Source organism: Aedes aegypti, chromosome 2, assembly GCF_002204515.2.
Source record: "Aedes aegypti strain LVP_AGWG chromosome 2, AaegL5.0 Primary Assembly, whole genome shotgun sequence".
Classification (NCBI taxonomy): Eukaryota; Metazoa; Arthropoda; class Insecta; order Diptera; family Culicidae; genus Aedes; species Aedes aegypti.
In genome coordinates, this window is record NC_035108.1 from 223933241 (window position 1) to 223960717 (window position 27477).

The following is a 27477-nucleotide window of genomic DNA, read 5'->3' on the forward strand; positions in this document are numbered from 1 at the left end:
TGGCCCAAAGTTACCCTTATGGCCCAATGTCACCCCGCACGACGGTATTGAAATATACAATATGAGTGGTTTTGTAATTTTGAACGTATTTAAGAAAAGAGGGTTTCTTGTAAAGACCCCTACTGTTCCTAGAAATAATTTCTGGCTACACCACCGCATCATATCATCAATTTTTCCTTAGTGATTCGATTATCCGGAGGATTCGATTATCCGGAGTGAAAAAAAATCGATACTCCGGATAATCGAATTCGTCCTGTACTGTTAGGTAACAATGGAACTTGCCACATCTGCAGTCTGATTACCGAAGAAAAGGAAGATGAATTACATTTTTGCAATTTCTCGTCGTAATAAGCTGTTTTTCATCACGCCAATCTGTCATGAAACGGCCTACATTCCTGCACTGAAGTATGCAGTGCGGGAATAGCCATTACGCAACTGAAAGCAGTGCTGTAATGAATCATTACGCAACGCTTTTTCACTACGCAACTGTTTTGAGTTGCGTAATGAATCATAACACAACGATTTTTTAGAAATTGTGAAATAATGGTGAATGCATTCCGATATAATTTCTGATACCTTCAAGTGGTCTTCTACGAAATTGCAAAAAAATGTTGCACGTAACTTGTTGCAGAACTCGATTTTTACAGCACTCATCGTTATTATCCTACTCGGCAAGCCTCTTAGGATAAATTTACTACTCGTGCTGTAAAATCATCATTCTGCGACTTGTTCCGTAAACTACTATTTTGCCATTTCTCATCGTTTTTCATCATGCCAATCTGTCATGAAACGGCCTACTTTCCTGCACTGAAGTATGTAGATATTTCAATCTTGTCGCTGCCTTGCGACGCCTATCAACCTATTCATTTCATCATTTGCAAAAACATTCTATAGACTTCTATGACCTTACCTATGAGTCGCATGACCGCTATAACCATAACAAATTAATATAAAACATTCACGGTCGATACTTTTTCCTATGCAGAAACATAAATTGACAGCTGATCTTGTCAACGAAACGAACGTCGCGCATAGTATCGATTGTTTACAGTACTGGTTCAAAATCTTTCATTACTTTCTAAGAGTCCAAATGAATAAACTTGGGGTTGGGTGTTATGTTTGATTTATATTATTTTCATATAAAAATGAACCATCTTACTTAAGGGGTTATCCAAAAACCACATGGCCATTTTCTTCGAACCGTAAGATCCTCCTTCTCTTCATAGTATTTTGTCCAAACCAAAATTTTAAAATTTGTAAGGACCGTGGTCTGCCCAGATCGCTCCCCCTACCCAATAAATGACAACTTTTTTTTTTTTTTTTCTTCAACATCTAATCCAATTTCTCTCGCCGTTCCCTTACGGTATCTATCCATCTAGTATTCATTGCTTTCTTCGCCATGCTCCCTCTTACTACTTAAAATTATCACGGTCGATACCTTTGTATGTAAAATAAATGACAACGTGATTTATGGACGGACCCTAACATGTTTGAGTTCCATAACCTTGAAGAATTGTACAATTCAAACATGTTTATGAATTCTAAAAGCATTTCGGAATTTGTGCCAAGCTCAAAAAAGTTTTTAGACTGCAAACAATTTTTGAAGCATTTTCAGTAGAAAAACTTACATTTATCACTTATGTTCATTTTAAAAGCCTATTGCCAAGAGTGCACCACGAAACCCCATTTCGCGAAAAATACAACCATCCGGTCCCATCCCATCATCAGGACTTGGGCTGCAAGCGAAAAACGACGAGAAGATCGATCGATATGGAAAACCGATTTGTCAGTCAGTCCGTGGCGGGTACCGATTGTCAGCTGAATTTAATGGATTCCTTACTTTCCTTCGCCTTTCTCGCGAGCTTGAACCATCCAACCAACCAACCGCCGAATGGCATAAAGAGGGCTCTTCCTACATATACCTTGGGCCAATTCATTCATTCATCCATCCAACCATCCATCCATCCGTCTCCATTAGCGCCACTCTTTGGCACATCAGCCACGTGGTTTGGCCGCACATTAACCCCGTTCCCTTCGATTTCCGTGTTCCCTTCCTTTTCAATTGTCCCGAAAAACGTGGCGGAAATCACGCACGGACGCGGGAAATATTTCAATTCCAAAGTGGCTTTCATCGAGTGCCGAGTTTTTACCGCCCAGGTTGGTTAGGCTGACAGTAGAAGCTGACAGCCTGAGCGAGCAGCAGCAGCAGCAGCAAAAAAAATCCTACGTCGTTCCGTTGTCTCGCATTGATTGACTGAACACTGCATCGCACTGCTGCAAACGATTGCACTTTCGTTTCGTGTGATTCCATTTTCTCAATTGATTTGATGGATTGATTTCTGTCTGGTTTGATTTGCAGCGCTATGCATAGTTTATCAGTTTTTCCCCTGCTCGCGCATTCGTCACCGTCTTTGGAGCTTCAAATGGCACAAGGATCTCTCTCCATGGTCTAGTAGTGGTATGCTTGTGTTCGCAATTGATTCGCGTTCTTTTCGAACAATTGAAGAAGATTGATTTTGAGCCAGGAACATGTGTTTAGCATTGCACAACGAAGGAGGACAATCGCAGTCCAGCAATCAAATTTCGATTCTTTATACACACATACATAGTCAACCCGGTTTTGTTGGTAGTTACGTGGTGTTTCGAGTAACAGGGCCGCCTTTAGCATTCGTTATAAAATATTGAACTCTCATAGGCAACTAGGTATGTAATATATACTAGCTTGCACAACATCTGGAAAGTATTCACATGTCTGCCAGAATTCAAACCCAGATCTTCCAACTAGCTTGACGAATGCATTGATTGAATTCTTTTTAAAGATGCACTACTTGGTAACTACTTAATCGAACCTAGAGCAATAAGTCTTATACCTGACGAGGGCTTTGTTTGACATCAACTCATTCCAGATTCGCCTCTGTCTTCATCTCGTGAATTATGGAGTTGCTATAGCCGGAGGATGAATTTGTAACAGATTCCCCATCTTCTTTTGACATGTATGAACTATGGTTGTCGTAAAGTGTGCCTACCAGGGCTAAGTTATGCTTGTGTTTGGTTAGACAACGTCGGTCTGGAGAAAGGATTAAGTATTATATCCTTTGTAACTGTATTGTATAACATCAAGGGTACTGTTGTTTCCTATTCCCTGGATTGTTCATCTGTGTATGTGATGAGGCTGAGAAACCACAAATCATTACGGGATGGTACGAGCTGTCCTGCTCCTACAAGTCCACAATAGGATGTGACAGTTTTGTTATAAATTCACCTACCCCACAAGACCTTAGATGGTCTGCTAGAAACTTGCATGCATCCATGGATAGCGAGCCTACTTCCTTAGCTTTCAAAAACGGCATCATCTCTCATTCAGTCGACTCACATGTGACAGTCCACCCTCTTCAACATATTGTCGTGAATGGTAGCGAATGTATGTTCGCCCGGAAGAACATGGTTTGGGAGTGTATGCTTGGGTTGTTACAGAGCTTTAGTTTCATCAACCTCTGCCTTTAAACATTACACCCAACATTCCGAACAAAAGTAACAAATTTTTGCGGTGGCTCAGTTTACGTTCCCATGGTCAAATCACGACATCATTGTCTTTGCTCTCCAAATACTCGTGTAATCAAATTTGGACACCCGAGCGAAAATATGCTCTTCCATTAAATCTAATAAAAATCATCGACCCTGAATAAACTTATTTCAACAATTCGATATGGTGAATTAAATCTAATAACAGTAAACACACGCAGCCTCCAGAGCAGATCCTCTACGGTCGTTCGCCATCCGAACTACGGGGGTTGTATGGTTCTGAAACTGAGAACCACCACTTAAACGTCTCACCCTCGGTCGTTTGTGCGGTCCTTTAGATACCACCCTCGCCGACAGGCGATCCAAACAAGCACAACGAACGTGAAACGGCCTCGTTATGCTTCGACGCTGGCCGATGATGACTGTCAGGAGAACGGGAACTCGGAACCGGAGTGGTTTTGGCAACCCCTGCTGATGTCTAGTTTGCGAACGACTGCGTTAGCCTTTTTCCGGCGTGCGGCTTCCCGACCGATGTCGTCGAGGGTGGGCGAGAAAATGAATTGAGTCTTAATAAGTGATATTATGTGATTTTCATTCAATTGAAAACATAGCACTTTCTCCCCTTTGTCGCTTTTTGCGTTCGTTTGCCAAAATTGCTCATTCCGGGTGCATCCGTTTTAGAGAATCCCCTTCGTTGTGGGTTGGCACAATTTAGAGGGTGAACAAAGAGCTGCACTATGAAGTTTATTGCACTGTAAATTTTTAGGTAGACGAATACAGTTTTACGGGTTAGGTTAAATAATTTCCTTGATTGATTTCCACCAATAATCTAGATTCGAGTAGATTGACCACAATGAATGCAACATTTTAAATGGCCAACAAACTAACACGCTATGCCCTTACTTGGTAACGGATCATAACATTGGCTGAACCTACAATCATTTTGTTTGGCACTAAAAAATAATTATGAATTTTATGATAAAGTATAAAAAAATTCTATGTTTCGAAACAATTACAACCTCTATAAAAAAATTTTCATCAACCTTTGTGGCTAATCGATTCGACAAGGTACATTGAACAAAGAACCATCATGAAAATATATTAATTTTGAAACGTGTTGTATGGAAATTATTAAAAAAAAAAAAAATAATTCAAAATTAAACAATTGCAAACAAATCTAGTTTAGTCTACGTTAAGCTTCAAACAAGAGTTTGATGAAAATGTGCCACAAACATTTTAGATAACAGATCAATCGAAACATCAGGAAGCAAGATAGATTTTTTTTCACAAAGTCTTAGATAGAATGTTTACATTTTCACAAAAAGCTGGATAGAACGAGCTCAAAAATTTTAGTACGATTTCATAGAATTCGATCTAAAATTACCACCGAATCCGGGACAAACAGCTTATAAACCCTGGAAAGAAGTTTCACATAATTCTTTGGAGGATTTTTGTGAAATCCTGGATAGAGTTCTCACAGATTTTAGTACAGAATCTGATGAAAATATTTTGTCAACATTCTTAGCACAATTCCCACAGAATCCTAGGCAACATTTTTGCAAAATCTTGTGCAGAATTATCATTTACTAGGTATAAATTCCTTTGCGAATTTTTGATAGAACTCTAAGTATGATCCTTATAAAATCCTGAATATCATTCTCAAGGAGCCCTGGGTTGGATTTTCAAATGGATCCTGCGCTAGAATCTGTAAGAGATGTAAATCGGGGTACAATTTTACAAGACCATTTATAAATCCTGGGAAGAGTTTTCATAGAATCCTGCGCATAATGCTCTGCAGCAATCATCTGTTTTTCAATTTTCTCAGCAAAAACTTTTGTTTCATTTTAGGGGTCGTCCACATACCACGTGGTCATTCATGGGGGAGGAGGAGTCTGGTTAAAGACCACGGTTGATATAAATTTTAAAATTTTTGTATGGACAAATGACCACGATGGGGGAGGGAGATTGTCTGGAATGCTAAACTACTGTCCACGTGGTTAATGGACAGACCCTTACGAAATTGTTGAAATTTCTTGAGAACCTAAAATTATGGCCCGCCGCATAATATTGTTTCTGAAATGTGGCCCGCGCTTCAAAAAGGTTGGGCAGACCTGCATTAGAACGTTGTAACCAGGACTGTGCATTTTCGAAAGAATTTCGTGAAACACAAAGACATGATTGTGTCGTCTCCATGGTGACGAAAAACAGCGTCGCTTCGTTCTTCTTTCCACACTCATTCGTTTCGTTACCCGATTGAAAGCAACGAACAAGAAAAATTAAATGAAAGAATAAGAATTTCGTTTCATTTGATTTCATTGAAATCTATCAAAATGTTTGAAATTGAATTTAACCTATTTTTTGTAATAGTAATGTAACTTGTTAGGTAATAAATTAAGATAAAGAAACTTAGCGGGCCACAGGTTCATTTGAATTAATCAGCTCCTAAAGTTAGAGACTACCGATTGAAAGACCAGCTCGCTGCGGTGAGGCTCTGATTTATGACGCGCGATGCACAAGCAGCACGAAAGAAATGAGAAACTACGCTCGCTGTGATGAAAGGAAAGGTTTCTCGAATTGAAACGAAACAGTTTCAATTGAAAGGCAAGCTTGAGTCAGTCAGTTGGGGACTGAAAATGGTCGTTTGGTTGGAGCTCCGGCTGGTGACTTGGAAGGATGGTGACCAGTGACTGACAAACGCTGGAAAACGTGCCACAGTGAGGTGAATCTGTTAGCACATGCGAACTGAGATTTGGATCGGATCAATCAAGGTTCGGTCATCGTTGGAGCAAAATTGAAGAGAGCCTTAATCCAGGCATCTAAATCAGCAGCCTCTTGAAAAAGTGTGTCGCTGGCATAAAACATACGTTACAACTATCCATAACTCGATATCGAGTTAGGAAGGTGTTGAGTTATAGAACACAAAACCAGTGCAAATTCAATCCAAGGGACCATCGAGGTAGCCTTGAAAACCAAGTTTCACTATGGTTCTCGATACCGCGATACAACATATCGAGTAAGGGAGAGTTGACTGTACTATGTTTTTGCATATTTTTACCAGATCAAAACCCCCGGTGGGAGCTTGGGATTTTTTCCTGTTCCAAGCGACACACATTCATACATTCGTATGAAATACCACCTTTGGCACTTCCTCCGGGAGGTGGCCGAGCTTCTGGTCCATCAGAACAGAAGCTCAAGCAGGGTCTGCCTAGGGTGTGGTGGGGGTTCAACAGTGGGCTCTGTTGAATCTCTACAAAAAACCACATATCTGCAAGTAGTTCTGAACAAGCGACCTGGTACCGCTTTCAAAGTGCCTTAGCCCCCTAAAGTGCCAACCGGCACATCAGGATGGATGCCAGTAAAATCCTGATTATGGTATACTGGTCACGGCGTTCAAATAGGACAAGGCAAGGATTTTGGATTGGACAGCGATATTGGGCTGACAGTCGTGTCATTCTACTCCCCGAGTAAGGAAGGATGACACCAACTTGAAACGGCGAGTAGGCTCATGGCGCGACTGCCTCCGTCCCGTTAAAACCTTGGCAGGCCTCTGGATACGTTCAGAACCCGTCCATCTTAAGTGATGAGTACTAGGCTCGGATGACCATTCCCGACCTACGCCGATCCGGCTCTGAACACGATCCTCATAAGGGATCGTGTCAACCCTAGCATGGCCTCCCTGCTCGCATAGATAACCATGGGATCATGAAAGGCGACTATGTACGGCGGTTGATGATAGCGGTCTGGAGGGGGGACCCTGAAGAATGGAGAATATAAATAACATCGGAGAAGGCGCGGCAAATCCGTTTGCCAGAAGCGGGTTGGTAAGATCACCAACGCTTCAAACACAACAAGCGCATCAGCAGCACGAGTGCGAGCAGGAGCAAATTAACGTGCAGCAACAGCAGCAGTTTAGTATGTGGTCGAAAGTACCAAAACTACCGAAGGTAGTTACAGCGAAGAAATTTGTGGAGGAGCTGCACGAGTATGTCGACAAAAGAAGCAATGTGCACAAAGACATCAAACTGTTGGTGACGAAGATCCAAGGAGCCCTTGGAGCGGCCGTCAAAGAATGGAAAACCCTGGAGGCGAGGGTTTATACAACCGAAAAAGAGCTGGCGGTGACCAAGTCCGCGTTAGAAGCAATGCGAGCCTCTGCATCGCGAGAAGTGGAAACGAGTACTGTAACGGGGGAAGCCCCAGTGACGAACAAAAATGTCAGTAGCGTGCAAACAACACCCTTCTTCACGCCGAAGAGGGCAAGAGCGTCACCAGAAGATGTTAGACCAGGTGGCCCAAAAAAGCACAAGGACACCCCCGGTACTGGGGTATATCCAACAACCGAGGAAGCTACTGAGGAAAACAGCCAAACTCCGTGGCAAGTGGTCGGAAATAAGAAAGAGAAGACGAGTAAAAAGAACCCATCCGAAAATCGTGTGTCCATTAAGGGGCGGAACAAGGGCGAAGCGCTCATTCTTAAAGCAAGTGACGATTCGTACATGGAGGTTTTGCGTGCTATGCGGTCGAATCCAGATCTCAAAGAGCTAGGAGAAGACGTTCAAAAAGTCAGGCGTACCCTGAATGGTGAGATGATCCTCGAGTTAAGAAAGGAGTCAAAGGCAAGCAGCTCCTTCTATAAAGAGCTAGCCGAAAAAGCCATGGGGGATAAGGTGGAAGTAAGAGCTGTGTGTCCGGAAGCGACTCTCGAATGTAAAAATATGGACGAGATTTCAACGGAGGAAGATCTGAGGTTAGCCATGCAGCAGCAGTGCGCATTGGGTAACGTTCCAATGTCAATTCGCATTAGAAAAGGCCCCAGAGGGATGCAAGTAGCCTCGGTCAGGCTGCCTGTTGACGCAGCGAAAAAGGCCCTCAAAACCGGCAAGATCAAAGTCGGCTGGTCGGTTTGTCCGATTAGTGTGTCTGAGCGTTATCAGCTGGTAGCGTGCTTTAAGTGTCTCGGGTTTGGTCATATTGCACGGTTCTGCAATGGGCCAGACAGAAGCAAACTGTGTAGAAGGTGTGGAGAAGAAGGCCATAAGGCGCAAGACTGCCAGAAATCACCGAAATGTCTGATCTGTGCTAACAACGGAGACAACAAACACGTCACAGGAGGCCCAAGATGTCCGGCCTTTAAACAAGCGTCTGCAAACATGTCACAGTGGAGATAGCGCAAATAAACTTGAACCACTGTGAGGTTGCTCAGCATTTGCTGGGGCAGTCCGTAGCGGAAATGAAGTGTGACGTAGCTATCATTTCTGAGCCATATCGAATCCCACCTACAGATGGGAATTGGGTAGCAGATACAAGTAAAACAGCGGCAATTTGGACGGTTGGAAGATACCCCTTTCAGGAAGTGGTGGAATGCGCAGAAGAAGGCTTCGTAATCGCCAAAGTTGATGGTGTGTACATCTGTAGTTGCTACGCACCTCCGCGATGGCCGTTAGAAGAATTCAACCGTATGCTAGACAGATTAACGGAAGAGCTTACCGATCGTAGACCATTCGTCATAGCCGGCGACTTCAATGCTTGGGCGATCGAGTGGGGAAGCCGCCTCACTAACGCAAGAGGATGCAGTCTTTTAGAAGCATTAGCAAAGCTAGATGTTCATCTAGCCAACGAAGGTACCATCAGCACATTTCGTCGGGAGGGCAGAGAGTCCATCATCGATCTCACTTTCTGCAGCCCGGGGCTAGCAAGACACATGAACTGGAGAGTGTGCGAAGAGTATACCGGTAGCGACCATCAGATTATCCGGTACCGCATCGGGGGCAGGTTCCAGCCAGTATATTGCGAAAGTCAGACAGACGTACAAAGGTGGAAAATGGCGGACTTCAAGAAGGACGTGTTCGTCGAAGCGCTTAGACTTGAACACATCACTTTGAACCTCAGTGCAGACGAGTTAACGGCAGCACTAACTCGTGCGTGCGATGTAACCATGCCGAGAGTTGGGAAACCAGCTAACGGTCGCCGTCCAGCCTACTGGTGGAATTCGACCATTGCCGATCTACGTGGGAGCTGCCTACGAGCCAGAAGAAGGATGCAGCGGGCTTGCAACAACGCTGAAAGAGAGGAACGGAGGTTAATCTACAGAGCAGCAAGATCCGCACTTAAAAGCGAAATCAGGCTTAGCAAAAAAGCTTGTCTTCAAGAACTCTGCGACAAAGCAAACGCGAATCCGTGGGGCGACGCGTACAGAGTAGCCATGGCGAGGTTAAAAGGACCAACCATGCCACCGGAAAAGTGCCCGGAGAGAATGAAAGTTATTATTGACGGACTGTTCCCGCAGCACGATGCCACAACCTGGCCGCCCACTCCTTACGGAGTGCAGGATGGAGACTACGAAGAATCTCGAGTAACAAATGAGGAGTTGATCGGTGTGGCGAAAGCATTGGACACAAAGAAGGCCCCAGGACCAGACGGAATCCCAAATCTGGCTCTGAAAACAGCGATCCTCGAGAACCCCGATATGTTCAGGACCACACTACAGAACTGCATTGACGATGGCAGCTTTCCAGACTCCTGGAAGCGACAAAAGTTGGTGTTGCTGCCAAAGCCGGGTAAACCACTTGGCGAATCTTCAGCGTATAGGCCGATATGCTTGCTGGATACGTCCAGCAAACTGCTCGAGAGAATAATCCTGAACAGGCTTACGAAGCATGCGGAGAACGAGAACGGGCTGTCGAATATGCAGTTCGGCTTCCGGAAAGGAAGGTCTACTGTGGACGCCATCCAAACTGTTGTGGAAACGATGGATGCAGCTCAGAAGCAGAAAAGGAGAGGAAACCGTTATTGTGCGGTGATCACACTAGATGTGAAGAACGCTTTCAACTGCGCTAGCTGGAAAGCAATCGCCGATTCGTTGCATAGCATGAGAATACCTGAGTACATATGCCGGATTCTAAAGAGCTATTTTCAGAACCGGTTACTGATATACGAAACAGACCAAGGAGTAAAAAGTATTCAAATTACGGCGGGCGTTCCTCAGGGCTCTATTCTCGGCCCGACTCTGTGGAATATCATGTACGATGGGGTCTTTAAATTGAATCTTCCCAGGGGCGTGAAGATTGTTGGCTTCGCGGACGACGTGGTGCTATTGGTAGTCGGCGAATCAAGAGAGGAGGTGGAGGTACTCGCCACCGAGACGATCGAGACTGTAGAAGATTGGATGCGGGACAAAAAGCTGGCGATAGCTCACCACAAAACTGAAGTGGTTATGATAAGCAATCGTAAGGTTGTGCAGCAGGCAAAAATCACGGTTGGTGATTGCATCATCGACTCGAAGCGAGAAGTTAAGCATCTGGGGGTGATGATTGATGATCGACTTAACTTCAACAAACATATCGACTATGTATGTGAAAAAGCAGCAAAGGCGATAGGGGCGTTATCCCGGATCATGGCAAATGACTCTGCGATTAAAAGCAGCAAGAAGCGGCTGCTAGCGAGCGTCACAACATCGATCATCAGATATGCAGGTCCAGCATGGGTGACTGCACTGAAGACCGAAAGGAATCGATCGCGTCTGAGCAGTACGTATAGGTTGATGGCTATGCGGGTTTCAAGTTCGTACCGCACCATTTCATCGGAGGCAGTCTGTGTGATAGCAGGGATGATACCTATCAGCCTTCTTCTCGAGGAAGATCGCATGTGCTACACGGACCGCCACACAAGAGGAGTCCGAGAAAGAGAACGTGCTGACACCATCAGAAAATGGCAACATCAGTGGGATCAAGCTACGACTGGCAGATGGACACATCGTCTTATCCCAAGTCTGTCGATGTGGATAAGAAGACCATATGGTGAAGTAAATTTTCACCTGACGCAGTTTTTGTCTGGACATGGTTGTTTCAGACAATATCTGCACAGATTCGGTCACACAAGTTCGGCATCCTGTCCCGAATGCAGCAACACGGAGGAAACTGCGGAACATATATTTTTTGCATGCCCGCGGTTCGGCCTGGAACGAGAGGAGATGAAAGCCATTCTTGGTGAAGATGTAAACGTTGACAATGTCATCCAACGGATGTGCAACGACGCGGATAAATGGAATGCGGTGAACAGGATAGTAACGCAGATAATGTCGGCACTACAGCGGAAGTGGAGAGTAGAGCAGCGACATGAAGCGTAAAGATCAGTGCTTGGCTTCGGGTCGTCGGAGCGCCAACGAACCGGAAGCCATTCTCCAACCGGAATCGTCGGACCGACTTCGGCACTTGAATGTCAGCCTGACGAAGAAAGAAGAAGAAGAAGAAGAAATTAGTGCGGTATGGCCTTGGGTCGTCGGGGCGCCGATGAACCGAAAGTTATCCCCCAACCGGAATCGTCGGACCGACCTCGGCACCTGACAAGCCAGCCGACGAAGAATGAAGAAGAGCTTCGGGTATGTAGGGCACCCACAGTGCGGACGTCATCTCCAAACCGGAACTGTCGGACCACCTCTGCAACCCGGAGACGAAGACTGCGCGTGAAATTTCCCCTGCGATATCCGCCGGTAGACGGGGCCCCACAGTGCGGCAGTTTTCCCCCACCGGAACTAGTGGACAACCTCCGTCGCCGGGGGGAGACAGGAGGACCAAAGAGAGCGAGAGGGAGTCAGCCTAAGAAAGCAAGAAACAGAAGCGGAGAGCTTAAAGTATGGCGGCGTTAAAAATTTGAAGCCCCCGTCTCCCGAAGTAATACCATGAGGTAGTTCCGGGGGACACATAGGCTTCTTTCCAAAAGCCGATTATATGTGGTGTGATTGAGTTTTTTCCCCTTTTTTTTTCCTCTTTCACAACAACTCAAGCGAGCCGGAGTAGTTATAGAAGACATACGAATGAGAACCACAGAGCCAAATCCCAATCGGCGCCAAGACAGCCGTGGATGGTGAATGTTTCTAGCTTTTGCTAGAAGTGCGAGAAATCTATAAAAAAAAAAAAAAAAAAAACCAGATCAAAACCACCAAGTGTACAAAATACTTTGTCAGTGTCATTTTTGAACTCCGAGGCCATGCAGTAATGTAGAAGTTTTGTTTGGCAGAAAATGTCTGTGTTATGAAGAATTATGTTCGATTCACACGCTATTTTTGTGCTAGCATGAAGAAATGTCTCAAATTGTAGTGTGCCAATTTTTGAGAAACAACCTTCAAATTTGGTTAACACATAGTTAAATTTGTTAAATCCTTCGAAAAAGGGGTTGTTGGGTTGCTCTCGGAATGTTTTAGGTTCACAAAGGTTCACAAAGGTTCCACCGAGTTCTATATGCTACACAGTTCCTACTCATGACGTAACAATCTGCTATCAAAATTGTCTCAACTGGGGCAGACTGCTGTCTTAGTGCTATTATGAGCATTACCTCAGTTATTAACTGAGTGCTTTCTCTGACGATTGATAAATTTTGCATGTGTCGTATGGCAAATACGAAGATACTCTATGACCTGGGAAGACGAGAAAACCAGAAAAGATCCTCGACCGGTAGGATTGACTCTCTCTACCCTCAGCTTGGTCTTGCTGGATAGCTGCTCTTTTACCGCTACGGCTATCTGGGCTACCTTGTGGTTCCGTTTACCCTGTATCCATGTGCGATACGGCTGGTCAGACTGATGAATTGATAAAATGTTAGCTGGATTGGTGAGAAATAGGATTGGAGTATTCGCGGGTGAGATGGCTGCATAAAATGACCGCGGTTTCAGCATAGAAAACCGAGTACTTGATTGGTAGGCTTTGGTACATATAGTGTTAGTAAGATGTGTCTGTGTTATAGTTGGTGTGTCCTATTGAACGCCTTGGAGTTGTCCAATGATACGTTCTGCTGTACCTTCTCAACGAGAAGAAGGTTTCCAAGGGAGCATGAGCTTGTGCCGAATCCGGGCCTTTGCGCTACTCTTTTAACCGTCAATTAGAGATTCTTTACCATTTTCAACAGACAGCTCGTGAGAGATATTGTAAGGGTCGCTATTTTAAAATTTACCAAGAGACAACGTTATTTTTTAAGAGTAAGAATGACTTGACTTTCTCTACATTTGTCTACTAAAGAGCGCAGGTAATATTGATTAGCTCCAAAAGTTTAACTTTGGCTCCAAGAGAAAGGTTTTTGATGAGTGGATAGTTGATGCCATCAAGACCGGCCGATTAGCCGGAGAAAGACAGGAGCGCAAATCATTCGCAGGGAGATAGAGAAATTTTGGCTAAGTAGCCCGTCATTCGTTTTGGCAGCCGTGCTGACTTTTCAGCTTGCAATTTCAAAGTGATGAAACTCAGTCGTGATAGTTTATATTGGCTTGAAAAAGTATCACTACACGCGCTTACTTGTATGAAGTATGCTGATATTTTTTCAGCAGTGTCAGTGCAATACCAACTGATTTTCTTCAATTTGAAATCGTGAGATGAATTAACAACAATCATCAACGACGCGTACAAATTTCAATGACGGCCTACTTCGCCTTTTAATGATCCTTCGGGACCATTGAATTAGATAAGCGGGTGAGCCTACGATTTTGCAGCGTGTGTTGCTAGCTAAGAGCTACCCTACGTGGTCTTCGGCTAAGTCTAAGGAATGGAGGAGGCTGCTTCCATTTTAAATGATAAGAAGCTGGCGAAGGGATTGTTCCAATATTACTTAAAATTTCCGACAAAGACCACCCGCCCCCTTTTCATGTAACAAATCGTAACAAAAGTTCAACATCTCAAGCAACACATAACACATAGAAAACACAAATGATACAAAAGCTCTTATAGATAAATTCAAACCGTTCCCTAGAAAAATGGTGATCTAAGGTTCGTGTGTTTCCGTTAAATATAATTGAAAATTTTAATTGTTTCGCAATGTGTTTACAGCAGTGTTTGTGCCAATTATATCAGTGGTTTAAGAAAAACCATCAAGCTCCAAAATGATTGATATTTGTGAACTAGTAACTTGAGATAATACAGATCCCTGTTTGGTAATCACAAAATTGCAGTTCTACCAACTGATTTTCTCCAAAAATACCGAAGTTATTTATTAAAATCAATATATTTCCGTAACCATATGAGCATCAATATATCCTATCATTCAATTAACGCCTAGTTTGGCCCTAACAAGCTTGGCCACACCAATATGCATGCGGGAGAGCAGTCTATAGGGATGATTTCCCTTTCTTGTTTGCAATGTCCTTCCCCTGCTGATCCACCGAACAGCACTGCCAGACAGGAGAACTCGAGCCTTGATGACTGTGCGTGATAATATATCCATTATCCGATTAAGTTAAGTGAAAATGCCACTTGTTATTTAGACATTCATAGCCTCGAAGCAGCAGCAGCTTCTTGCCGAGCCGTACGTGAGAGGGGGTTTCACCAAAGCTGTAAACCTGATAAAGAGGCTTTCATAAGCCCGCAGGGAATCTGTGCGCATTTACAGTTTCTCCTCCCTAGAAAACAAAACTGGCCGACGAGCTAAAGAGTCAGTCAAGTTTTTCGACTGCAAAACAGGCCCGCCAGAGTGTTATTTTTCAAATTCCCACCCCTCGACAACTGCCTAGTTTTTGCCAAAGAGAACCGAGGGAAAACCACTTTGGACATCTTTCGCCACCGAAGGGAAGCAATCGTGCAATCGGAATGGAAAAGCGAACAGATGATACAGATATCCTGATTCCCTCCTATATTCAACACCCATGGATCCGTAGCTCTATTATCGCGTTTATATATTTATGCGTTGCCTAATGATTTAATTTCCAGCACTGCCTCAGAATGGTCCATTTTCCGAGCTATTTAAGGCAGCTTCAATGAGTTTTAATTTTGCCCCGTTTTTCCCTCTATCCCTAATCAAGAGGAATGGCAAAGTGTCAGGATGAGTGAAACGTTTTGACACCTCAGGGGAGGTATAGTTTTCGCTTTCAATTTGTTAGATTTTCCATCAACTCTCCGGGACGATCTTAACCGGCAGAGGGATTGACATTTTTGACAGGCAGGTCTCCTTGCTTTGCCATCAACCATCAGGGGATTAGTCTCGCTATTAGCAGCTGTTTCCTTTAAAATTTCCATGCCGAAGGCGCTTGAAAATTCTCCGATATAGAAAGAGGACATCAAACCGCTTCATTTTCTGTCCCCTCAAGTATGGGACATTCATCTCAATTTGAAACTCATCACTAATTAAAATCAGACCGATTTCATCAATTAATTATATATTCCTGCCAGGCGGCCATGGTCCATAGTCCCTTTCCGTGCCATGAAAGCAGAGGCAACCAACCACTGCCGATCAAACATCAGAATCCATGAAGAAATATGTGACGACCGGCGCAAATTGTCCTCTTGGATTTCATAATATTCAAATTGAATTTAAAGCTCACACAATGGATTTGGAATGGTAAAAGAGGATGCTGAACAGGGATGAGGTTTTATTATTATTATTATTCAATTTGTCTCAAAGGAACTCCAAATATTTTACATTTAGCAAGGTAGCATCCAAAGCAAACTCAGAAGCTTATAATGGAAACGGTATATGTTAAGACTGTCGTTCAAAGCCATAACTGCTACATAAGACAAGTCAATGCCAGTGACCCAAGTAACATTTTTAGTTTTACATACTACATAGCTGTTGTTACAACCATATCGTTAAAACTCATTTTAGAACTTATTAGTTTTAACAACCTTAATAAAACTTCGATAAAACTCCGTTAAACCCCAAGAGGCCCACACTACAGGAGGTTGTTAAAACTATACCTTAAAACCGTTTCTAAACTTCTTAGTTTTGTATAGTATGAATACATCTACCCTTGTAGTGTACGTTAAAACATACATAAGAGCTATTTTATAGTCTTGTTGAGCTCAACTAGCGGCATTGAATCTTTTGCGATATCCTTAAACACGGAATAAAACCGATGTTAAGAGCTGACGATCGAACAAACATCGGCCAACAAGTTGTTTATCAATCAAAACTTTTTTTATAATATTGAAACCATCATGATGTCTTCCGACTCATAATAATAAATTAAAATTATCATTTTTGCGTGGCAGTATTTTTTCTTGCAATCGCGTGAAACTCATGCCAAAGATAATTTACTGGTGGAATGACAAAAAAAAAAATTGATTTACGACAACGCGCCATAATTACAACATCATAATTGCCTGTCTAATATTATATTCCATTACATTTTTAGAATGATTTCATGCTCTTCTTAATCTTGAAATGAAATTTCCCACGCATATTGTAATTATGAACCCGAAACGGCGTCAATAAAAATGGATTCCATCCAGTTAAATCTTGCTGGTCTTGTCTAAGATGGTTTAAGATCAATTGGTGATTATTCCGTACAATATAATCATTCATGAGAGGTTTTGATCTTAAGAATCCTTGCACAAAATCCTCCTCTAGCAAATATATTCTTAAATCAGATTATTTTTTCTGCAGTAAGACAAATAGGTTTTTTGGGAGCCTTGGCTTAAACTTAATGCACTCAGGAAAGCTAGTGCTGTCAAAAAGGTAAACAATGCGAAAGATTTGATTTTGTGATGTAGTTTAATTTAGTTACTTCGTTCCGTTGTGCATCTAATTACGTTTTTACTGGCATGATTTGTTATGATAAAGCCCGTGGTTGATCTTTGTTCTGATGCAGACAACGGTAAGTGATAAGTGACTGAAAATGAAAGCATTTTTCGAGTAGCTCAGCTGTTGTGTGCAGCATAAATGTCCCACGAGAGCGGTAAGTTCTGGCAAGCATGAGGAAAATATGCTACACACGGTAGTCAGATAATTCTAGGAACAGAATGTTTGCCGTTTTATTTTCGTGTTTTATGATTCTTTACATTTGTGTTTCATAATTCTTTACATGATTATTATTATCGACATAATGATAATGATAACCACACGCAGACCATAACATGCATCAGACATTTGAGTTTTAAGAAGACTTTAACATGACTTAGTGCAGTCTTAGGAGTTTTATCGATGTCTTCCTAAGACAAACAAGCTGAGGTTTTAAGTACAGGTTTTAATAGACACTATACAGCTCCTTCAACATACAATTTATTATCATCAAATTTAGCTAGCAAAAAAGTTTTAACGGAAGCACTTATAGGTATCTACAAAGCAATTTAAAGTGGTTTTCACTGTAAAGACCGTTTAGCACTTTCACATCCATTATTAAATCTGTTGGGATTTAATGCATCACTAATAAAACCTCAATAAATAACATCTAAGATCAAAGAGCATTGAAATTGTTACTTGGGGATTTATGTAGGTTCTCTGATTGTAAAACCATGTAGAATTGATGTCCCAAGAATCTAATATTTTGGAGGCACTTTGTTCACTCTGTTACAAGCTTTCGATATAAAACCCCCTAAAATTTGTGGAATCAGTTCTTGCATGGAGTGACCACTTTATCTTTTCTAATGAATGATAGCAAATTAGGTATAAATACGTTAGCCATTGAAATATTATAGATCGTTCATTTAATGAAGTGAACACCTTGTACATGATGTATGTTTTAAATTGAATGAAGAAAAGGTAATCGGTTTTCTGAACTTCGTTCTACTAATAGGTTGGTTGGTTTGACTTTATTAACGAGATTTTTAGCCCTGGGCTAGTTCATCTTCCGAAGGAAGTCGTCACTATAACTTTTTACGTCATAAGTGACTATGTCGGGGATGGGATTCGATCCCAGGTCCTCGGCGTGAGGGGCGAGTGTTCTAACCACTACACCAGGTCCGTCCCCAGTTCTACTAATAATGAACGATATTGTTGCTCCAAAAAGCCAACAAAACAATTAAATTAATCAAATTTAAATAATATTAAGAGGGTGTTCGTTGAACCCCGTAAGTTTATTATGTCCCGAATTTATTTACGACTAAAAAGTGAATTGATATAAATATTTATTTTCTTTTTTGTCACCCTATCTTCCAAAAGTGGAAAATATTGAAGGTTAGACTAATATATTTCCATTTACTGCCCATAAAAGCATAACTCGATATGGAAAATAATGCATTGAAAAATCAGCGAGTTTGCCCAGTCAACAAACAAAAAAAATAGAGCTGTTTTATTTGTAAAAAAATGCTGTTTTACATTTTCTTGACTTTTTTTATTATTTAATGTCACTTGGGCCTAATGTATAAATTCTAAACGATTTGCCTCTAAAACAAAGTATGGCAAACTTCCATATTCCTTCGGATTTGGTCCAACAACATTTTTTAGCTTTGTTTTTCGGCAGACGTCTGTTATGGCAATCGTACATGATGGTTATCGACCAGCATGGCAAATATATGTTATGCGCGACATTATGGCGATCTCCGTATTACAAACGTACTGATGCCTATTGCCCCGTCCCCTTTCAATGGATTTTAAATATATCGTCAAATGGAGTAACTTGTATTATTGATCAATAGACGACAGTTCAAAATTTTTGTGTGTAGTCATCATCAATATGGGAGTATATTTTACTGAGGTTTTTTTTTTATCACAAAGGGCATTATGTGTGAGCTAGTGAAGAAGACTTTTTAAAAAGCTTTTGAAGATCAGTTCAAAGTGTTTTCTCGAAAAAAGTTATTGTAGTATTTTTTTTTTTTCTATATAAAAAAAAATCTTAACATAAATTTTTGAACAACTTATTGTTTTACGTAACCTGTTTAAGAAGCAGATACCCACCCATTCTATTGAACATAACAAAAAAATAACTTGATGTTGGACCCCCTTCCCTGAGCACGTTTTGTAATACTTGAAAACCCTCTACGATTTATCTAGTATACTTTCCACCAACGCATAATTGTACTATGTGAATAGGAAACCCGGATAACATGGGACTGACATGTGTTTACGCGTAGTGTATATTTTAAATTTAAATCTCAACCATTTCAATGAAGCAAAAACTCACATAGCGATAGGGGATCAGTACAAATCTTGCCGCCTTTTTTACGCTCTGATTGAATGGATTACGTATGGCGTGACGATCTCAACAGCTTGGGAACCTTCTGCTTCCTAGAATCGGAAAATCGATAGCAAATCAATCTTTCCGTAAACGAGAATAAGATTACATCGGGCCACTTTATCTTCATCAAAATGAAGTTCTTCAAGCACTCGGACACAGCAAAATAAACTCACATGCTATCCGTCCGACCAGCCGGAAGGAAACGTGTGAAGATGCGACCGGCAAGGATGAGTCTCGAAGCGTCGTCGACCCTTTTTTCTCCCCCTGAAGATAGGCAAACGAAAGTAGGGGATTCGTAAAAAAAAGTCGTCGGCTCACATTCACTTGTTCGCACATGGACGAAGCCACAAAATGGGACCGGAAAAGGGCAGAAGCGGTTACCGAGACGACGCGGAAGAATAATGACCCTCTCCCGCGTTCTTTTCCGCACTTGAAAATACAGTGATTCTCGGGGTGTCCTTGTACTGATTCGCACCGAAAGAGAAAGTGATAAAGTCGATATATTAAGTGAGACGTCGGCTGTCTTCATGTCAGATTGTTATTGTTGTTGTCAACTATACTCCTGAATTGTTGCCACGCAGCCTCTCCGGATTGAGTGAAATATTTTCGTTGAAGGAGGAAACTGAATTGCCGGTGAGACGATGAGACGGTAACGTGACAGCTGAAACTTGGAGAAATCCTTGGCATTATGACGTCATTTTCAGAAATTCTGCACTGTGGATTTCAACCAAAAGCACATTACCAGTGCGAACATTTGACTTCGACAATGTTCAAGGGTATTGGGTACGAATCTGAGCCATTTGAATAAAACATTCTATGTAAAGCATGTCTGTATGTGCTTTCCAATACTACTGTTTCACTTCCTAAGGGATTGCTACATTTGACTAAATAATGCAGCTTGGAGCATGTATTTACAATAATGCTGATTCGCTTTGTTTTAAAGTGTTTAGAGAATGGAGAACTCTGTGATATGTACATTCTGATTGTATTTTTCTAATACGGATTGGCATAGTAGGAAAAGTTTGTAATCTATCACAAAATGGAAGATATCCCAATTGTACATACCATGCAATATTTCACGCATAATAGTCGTGAGAAGGCTTTGCACGTATGTATTATTTGATTAATATGTAACATTAACTAGTAAAACATAGGAATTTGATTGCGATTGCGTCGTATTTTTGGCTCAGATTCTCTTCGTCTGTATTCTATTTTTTCAAATGTTAAATAATTCAAGCAGATTGCTTGGTTCAATGACCTGATTTAAACCAATTCTAGGAATAGGAGATGACCCATAGCCAATTTCACCATAAACACTACTAGCTGAATCAATCAGTGACTTTTAGTGGCAAAGACGCTTCGTTACATGCCGATGAAGTACACTGCAATAAATTGTACATATTGGGATTAGAAACGTATGCTTCCAGCAACGGTCGTAAATTATAGCACCACGTCATGCGACGAACCACAGTTAGTAATGGGAAACAGGATCCGTGACTTATGTATAAGTGTGCACTCCTATCCGCAAAGTAAACACTACGGGACGGAACGAATCGGCGGCGTACGGCCAGCAGGGGGTGATTCTGATGTTTGATCTCTCGGTGCAAGGAAAAGTCAGAAGGGATCACCCGACGAGATGATGTTGATGATAAGGATGCTCATGATTATTGCAATCATTTCACGGCTTTGTGCCATTGATACAATTAAGCGGGAAGGAAAAGTGTGCCTCCGACCCAAGGCCACATTGGCAACAGAATGAGATGAATAGATGGAAGGAAGGAAATGTCGTTATAAGAAGAAATGTAAACATAGAAATGCTGAGATGAACTGGCGAGGGCGGATGGAAAGGTTTTCCCGTGAGAAAATAGTAATTTTTGCGATAGATCAAGTGTAGAAGAAAAATTGCTTGGTGGTTTTGCGGCCGTTTTCACGGTTGGATACCTCCACGTCTACAGAGTCACGGGAAAGACTTCTTACCTTTGTGATCACGACTCTTGTCCGGATCCATGTCGTCCTTATCCTTCTCGTCGTCTGACACCATCGCATCATCGTCGTCGTCTGTCTTATTCTTAGGCTCCCACGTCATCTTGTTCTCCTTTTTCAGCCGCCGCCGGGCATTGGCAAACCAGGTGGACACCTGTGTCAGTGTCATCTTGGTAATGATGGCTAGCATAATTTTCTCGCCCTTGGTCGGGTACGGGTTCTTTTTGTGCTCGTTGAGCCACGCCTTTAACGTTGCGGTTGACTCGCGGGTTGCATTCTTTCTGCGGGCCGCTAAATCATAACCAGCGCCATATCTGGACAAGATAAAGTAAAGAAGAGGACACGAGAAGTGTAAATATCATTAAAATGACAAATTGTTGCTGTTCACTAAGAGGTTGCTTTTGTATAGGTAGAAAAGCTCTAAGGTGAAACGCTGAATAAATGCTTTATATTCCTCTCACTGTGCTTTTTTGAATATTCATTGTAATAAATCATAAGAGTAATATGTCTCTTCTCCGCTTGTAGCCCAAAAGGCGAGCCTTTACAGATCGTCCCAACACGGAGCACAACTTTCGGGAGTTGGCGCGACACAGGGAGACCCCATAAATAACAACAACAATAATTATTTATTTGTTTGCTCTCCTCGCGACGGGCACTGTTTTGCCTCTCTAAATATACACGAACGCTTATTTTTCAACCCGGAATGAAATATCACCAGAACTGAGTAATTTATTCTATTTGAAATATTTCTTTTAGGTCAACTCGTGACTAATAAATTCATCATCATTTAACAAATGATTACAATATTTCTCTCTCCTCCATTTCTCTCCATCGGCGCTCGAAACTACTGAGCTGTACGAACGATAATCTTTACTGCTCGAAGGCAACTGGACCTGATACCTCTTCTTTTGCTGGATCGTAGTGACCTATGAAACACGCTTTGCTCTAGTTCGACGAAAAATATGCATAAATCTAGTAGCCACAGAAGATCTTAGAGATTACTCAATCATAATTTGTTTGAGGGGATATGCTTTAATCCTTCTCGCAACGGGTATTGAATGTCCAAAGAATGTGGAAGACAAATGAAGCAATCTTCTTGTCGGTTGGAGCCCGGTAGCTGGATTTGAATCATGTGATTTGAAAGTGAAAATTTGCTCTTTCAATGGCTGACTCGGACCACCATGGGAGATTTTGCCTTTTTTGTGCGCGGTTGGATTTCGTGCTGCGCTTCTCGTTCAAGCGCTGGGCATTATATTTGTATGATTAACCAAATGAGTATCAATTCATGACTAAATACAGATGTTATCTCGATTGTATTCATGAAATCTGGGCAGCTACTGTTGTTGCTGCCTCTGTCCCAGTCGTTGGAGTCTCCGTATTCGTAGGCTTCACGGTAGCTCCAATCAGAGATAAGGACAAACTCTTTAAGAAAGTGCTCGCTCCGGCAGGACTCTTCTTTCACGTCGTTCTGCGCGCACGTTGACGCCACACAGCTCGAAGACAAACGACGGGCACGACAACCGTCAGGTCTACCCACCACGGAGCCATCCAGCTACCGTATCGGATGGCATCGGGTCCGCAATTCGTGTGTCGATTATACACAAAAAGCAGATTAATAACAATAATGAGCCTCAATTAATTAAGCCCTCCGCAATGGAGCTTGCATCGAAACACGGGATAATCCTTGCTGTACGGCCTTGCGAGGAATCAAGATCAGTCGTCAAGACAGATCATGAAAAGTTATTTCACAGGGTGGCCCAAGTTGCTTTCCAGTAATCGATAAAGGTTTTAAAAAAAGATAAACTTATACAACTTCATAAAATGAAGTATTATTACATATAACTTAATCAGACAACTTGTTGCATATTGTTAGAACATTTGAAAAGTTGGACCACGTTCTAAAGAATAGTTTAGCTTTGAAAATGACCAAATATTGATTGTTTGAGTCGAAACACTAATTACGCTGTCTTCTGTCTTCAGTCAAGTGCTTCAGAGACATAACTAGGGACCATGGAAATTCGCGATTTCACGGAAGCCGCGAAATCCGCGAAATTTGGCCTTCACCGCGAAATTTAGGAAATCCCGCAAAATGCAGCGAATTTAGTTAAATTTGAAGAATTCATATGAAAATCATAGTGATTTTCAGTATTTTGCTTATAAAACTGGTTTGGTCATTTATCTTAAAGTCGAAGTTCCATCAAAAATTCGATAACCGTTTAGTATTTACTTGAACGTTCACCTGTTTTGGTACTCTCATTTTAAATTTTACATTACTACTCAAATTTATTATCCAAATTAAAAAAAACTATATATAATTGAATTCCACGAAATTAAGTTGTTTAGCGATGAAAAAGTTGCAGTTTTCCGTAACTTGATCAAAAGAGCATATTTTTCTAAATATAACCCAATTTTATTGCACTTCATTATCTTAATTTTGACATTACAAATAATTAATGGAGATTTCAATATGTAGACTCAATGGCTCGTCCCTTAGTGAAATTTGCCGAGGGGTGATTTAAAAATGATATCCAGCTAACTTCAATCGTCTTTTTAAAATAGAAAAAAATATGAAACTTTGGAATCTGCTTCAATTTTTAACGTAGAATCAGAATATGTAATAAACTTGATACCCCTAAGGAAGGCTATTTTAATTGGATATGTGTATTTTTATGTAAAACATGGCCAAAAATATGGGACCGCGACAAAGCCGCGAAATTTTGAATATATCGCCTTGGTCACACGCGAAATTTCTAGAATTTTGCCGCGAATTTCCATTGTCCCTAGACATAACATTACAAACACTCGACAACGCATACAAGCAACGCCCAGTGAAAAAGTTTTTGTTTGACGAATTTTTTTTTTAAATAAATTAAAAGAAGAAATTTAATAATTCAAAAATCATCATGCCAATATTAAATACACCTAATATATATTCCTTGCTAAACATAATCCAATAATATAATATGATCAACAAAACTCAGTAAACTTATACCACTTACGAGGATGGAAAATCACAGAGTCTTATTCCCAAAATAAAAACTGCTTCCGTGCGGTTAACGGTTGGCGAACATTCGCATTCTGAAATAGCAACACGATGTACTTCCCTGCACCGACAACTTGCATACACCACAATGCTCCACAGCAGCGCTGCCAAAAATGTGATTATCAGCTTTGCTAAACAAGCAACCGCTGACTTTTCGTAGCAGTTCGGTCAGCCACAGGAAAATCCGTTTATAGTTTGTAGCGTGCACGGTATAACAACAGGGGTGAAAAATTTAGCTTGTTTAGATGTAGCCGAACGGATTTGTGACCGTAACAACATTCGTCACCATTCCGCCAATCAGGTCAGACAAATTTTCGCTCAATTGCGTCCTGCCAGTGCATATCAGATCAGATTCTGTTGGCCGTCGTCACTGGCGGAACCGAGTGAGATCCCGAGAGAGAGAGAGAGAGAGAAAAAAAACGATGACATAGTTTTATCTAAAATTAAAACACTGTGCTGAACACTCCTCAGTAGCCATTTTCCTCGATCGCACAGAAATAAAATCAAACTCATCGCAGTACGCTGCGAAATGACGGTTAATCGCGTCACCAAGCACTATGGGACAGAAATCGAGATTTGACGACAAAAGTCCAAAACCTCCCTACAATCAACGCTCCTTAACTAGATATTCCACATCTCGACATCGAGTTAGAGAACCATAGTAACAGTTGGTTTTCATGGCGTTTATTTATACAAATTACATCACACCTGCACTAAACGATAAATGAAATCGTTCGATTTCATTTTCTGAGTTCATGTATACACTTCGTTTCTTCCTGTATAGTAGTACAACGTAAGTCGAATTTTGAGAACTATATAGTCTCCTTCTTCTTCTTGGCATAACGTCCTCACTGGGACAGAGCCTGCTTCTCAACTTAGTGTTCTTTTCAGCACTTCTACAGTTATTGACTGAGAGCTTTTTTGCCCAAGTTACCATTTTAGCATTCGTATATCGTGTGGCAGGTACGATGATACTTTCTATGCCCAGAGAAGTCAAGGAAATTTCCATTACGAAAAGATCCTAGACCGACCGGGAATCGAACCCAGACACCTTCAGCATGGCTTTGCTTTGTAAACGCGGACTCTAACCACTTGGCTAAGGAAGGCCCTTTATAGAGTAACTTTAAAATAAATATAAATGCACAAATGATATGTTTGAAAATTTATGTGTATTTTGTAATATAAAATGATACAATGTCAACTCTCCCTTACTCGATTTCTGTAACTCAATGCTACCCGCAATTCGATGTAATGCGCTGCCCTTTCAACCTGACATACTTCGATCTCTCTGTAAGTCGATACCTATCTAACTAGATACTATCTGTTTCAGTTTCCTATGCAAGTTTACCTCTCTAACTCGACATTTTCATGAATGGTGTCAAATATTCTCCAAATATTAATAAATTTCATAAATTTTATTACTATGGTCTATGATAATGCTGCTAGTAAAACGAAGTTTGACAACCCTTTTCAAGGTGATCAAATTGAAAAGTTTTGAAGACTGGTAAAAAAGTTCGCGTAGGGTAATGTGTTGAAATTTCGCGTTAATCTACTATTTCGAATGTATTTTGTCAAAAAAATAATAAGTACAAAAAATTAAACATATATTTTCCGTAACTCTATACCTCCATAACTCGAAGGTGCTTCAATATTGAATTAGGGAGAGTTAACGGTTTATGCAAATTATAATTAAAATTGCTTTAATCAACATATTTTGCCGAAAATATCATAATCCTTACAAATACCATGAATAAAAAGCATCTTAATAGTTTAAAACACGACTTTTTCAAGTTTTCGTGTATGTTTTTATCACATTTAGGTTGAGTTTTGTTCATTATGAAAGCGCTTGGAATTTTGTCGCGAACTTTTTATTACTGGTCCATAGTGCCACACGGTTTGCTGTGATGGCATGCTGATTTTTTTTTGTCCCCGGTGGAGTTGTTCAACACGAGAACCAATGTGTGATATGAGCCATGTTGGAATTTAAAGTGCGCGCGTGCGAACTCCCGCCACATTAAACGAAGCAGACATAATGGGATGGAACTATTGTGCAGGGATGATACATGTGTAGAGCTTAATTGAAATTTATAGAAAATGTCAAAAGCTCCCTATCGTTCTGCTGGAGTTGCTGCTGTCGACGGCTTCGTAGTCGTATTCGTAGTCTTCGTCATCTTGGTCGACGCCGCGACGAGAACAACGGAGAAAGTTTTTCTTGTAGAAGTAGCTGTAGAATCACTATTAAATCTATTGTTTCACATTCATTTTTACGGCCCGAGAGTATGCTCGCTCTTGTTCGTGCTCCATCGGTTGACGGTTTGGAAGCGAGACGAAGATAGAATTTATTAAGGAAGCTGTTTGTTACTACTGCTGGGAGCACTCTGCGCGGGGACAGGAAGTGACTTTTCCTGTGCGAAAGGAAAACTTTTACTCCTCCGGAAAATGAATTTAGTTCCGTGCTCGCTTCGTTTCTTGTTTTAAAATTCCCCTTGCAGAAGATCGGGACGTCGTCGGCGGGATTTCTCAAGTGGGAGGGGGGTTTGGTGATGTCTGAAACAACCATTGGCGGTCGTTGTTTGGGGAGACACCAGAGCAGCCAAGGAATGGATTTCTGTTCTGTAGGGAAAATTGGTCGAGCAAGAAACTTTTAGATGAAATTCTTGTTGCATGTGCATTTGCCATCTTTGTCTTCCCAATTTCTTGCACCGATTGTTGCCACGATTTTCAACGGAGTTTGAATAATCAATAGCATTAAGGACATGATTCGGTGCAGTGTTTGTATTAAAGACTAACTTAGTAACCTCTTTAACCTCTTGGGAAATAAAAACAAGTTTTGCAGATTTCGGAAAATGAGTAAAAAACGTGAAAGAAAAAAAAACTGAGCTACGACAAAATTTCTCATCGGATTTTGTACTGAACCTTACAAATGTCGGTTAATACTTGTAATGAGGTTTATGTTTTACTAACTTTTACAGTACTGGGGGACGACACCAAAGTTTCGAAATTCTCAAATTTCGCAATTGTTCGATTTTGATTAAATTTTCAGTAAAAATCGAAAACGAGT

General features: G+C 41.4%; 1 protein-coding gene across 2 annotated transcripts in view; it reads right to left on the reverse strand.

The window, feature by feature from the left end:
• LOC5569243 (homeobox protein araucan) overlaps positions 1-27477 on the reverse strand; it is a 161123-nt gene that overhangs the window by 17115 nt on the left and 116531 nt on the right. For both annotated transcript variants that reach the window (XR_002500338.1, XM_021844136.1), the window contains exon 4: positions 21368-21687. Coding sequence is in view for 1 of the 2 variants with exons in the window: in XM_021844136.1 (XP_021699828.1) it covers positions 21368-21687 (320 nt within the window). In the remaining variant the exon portion in view is untranslated. The remainder of the gene's footprint in view (positions 1-21367; positions 21688-27477) is intronic.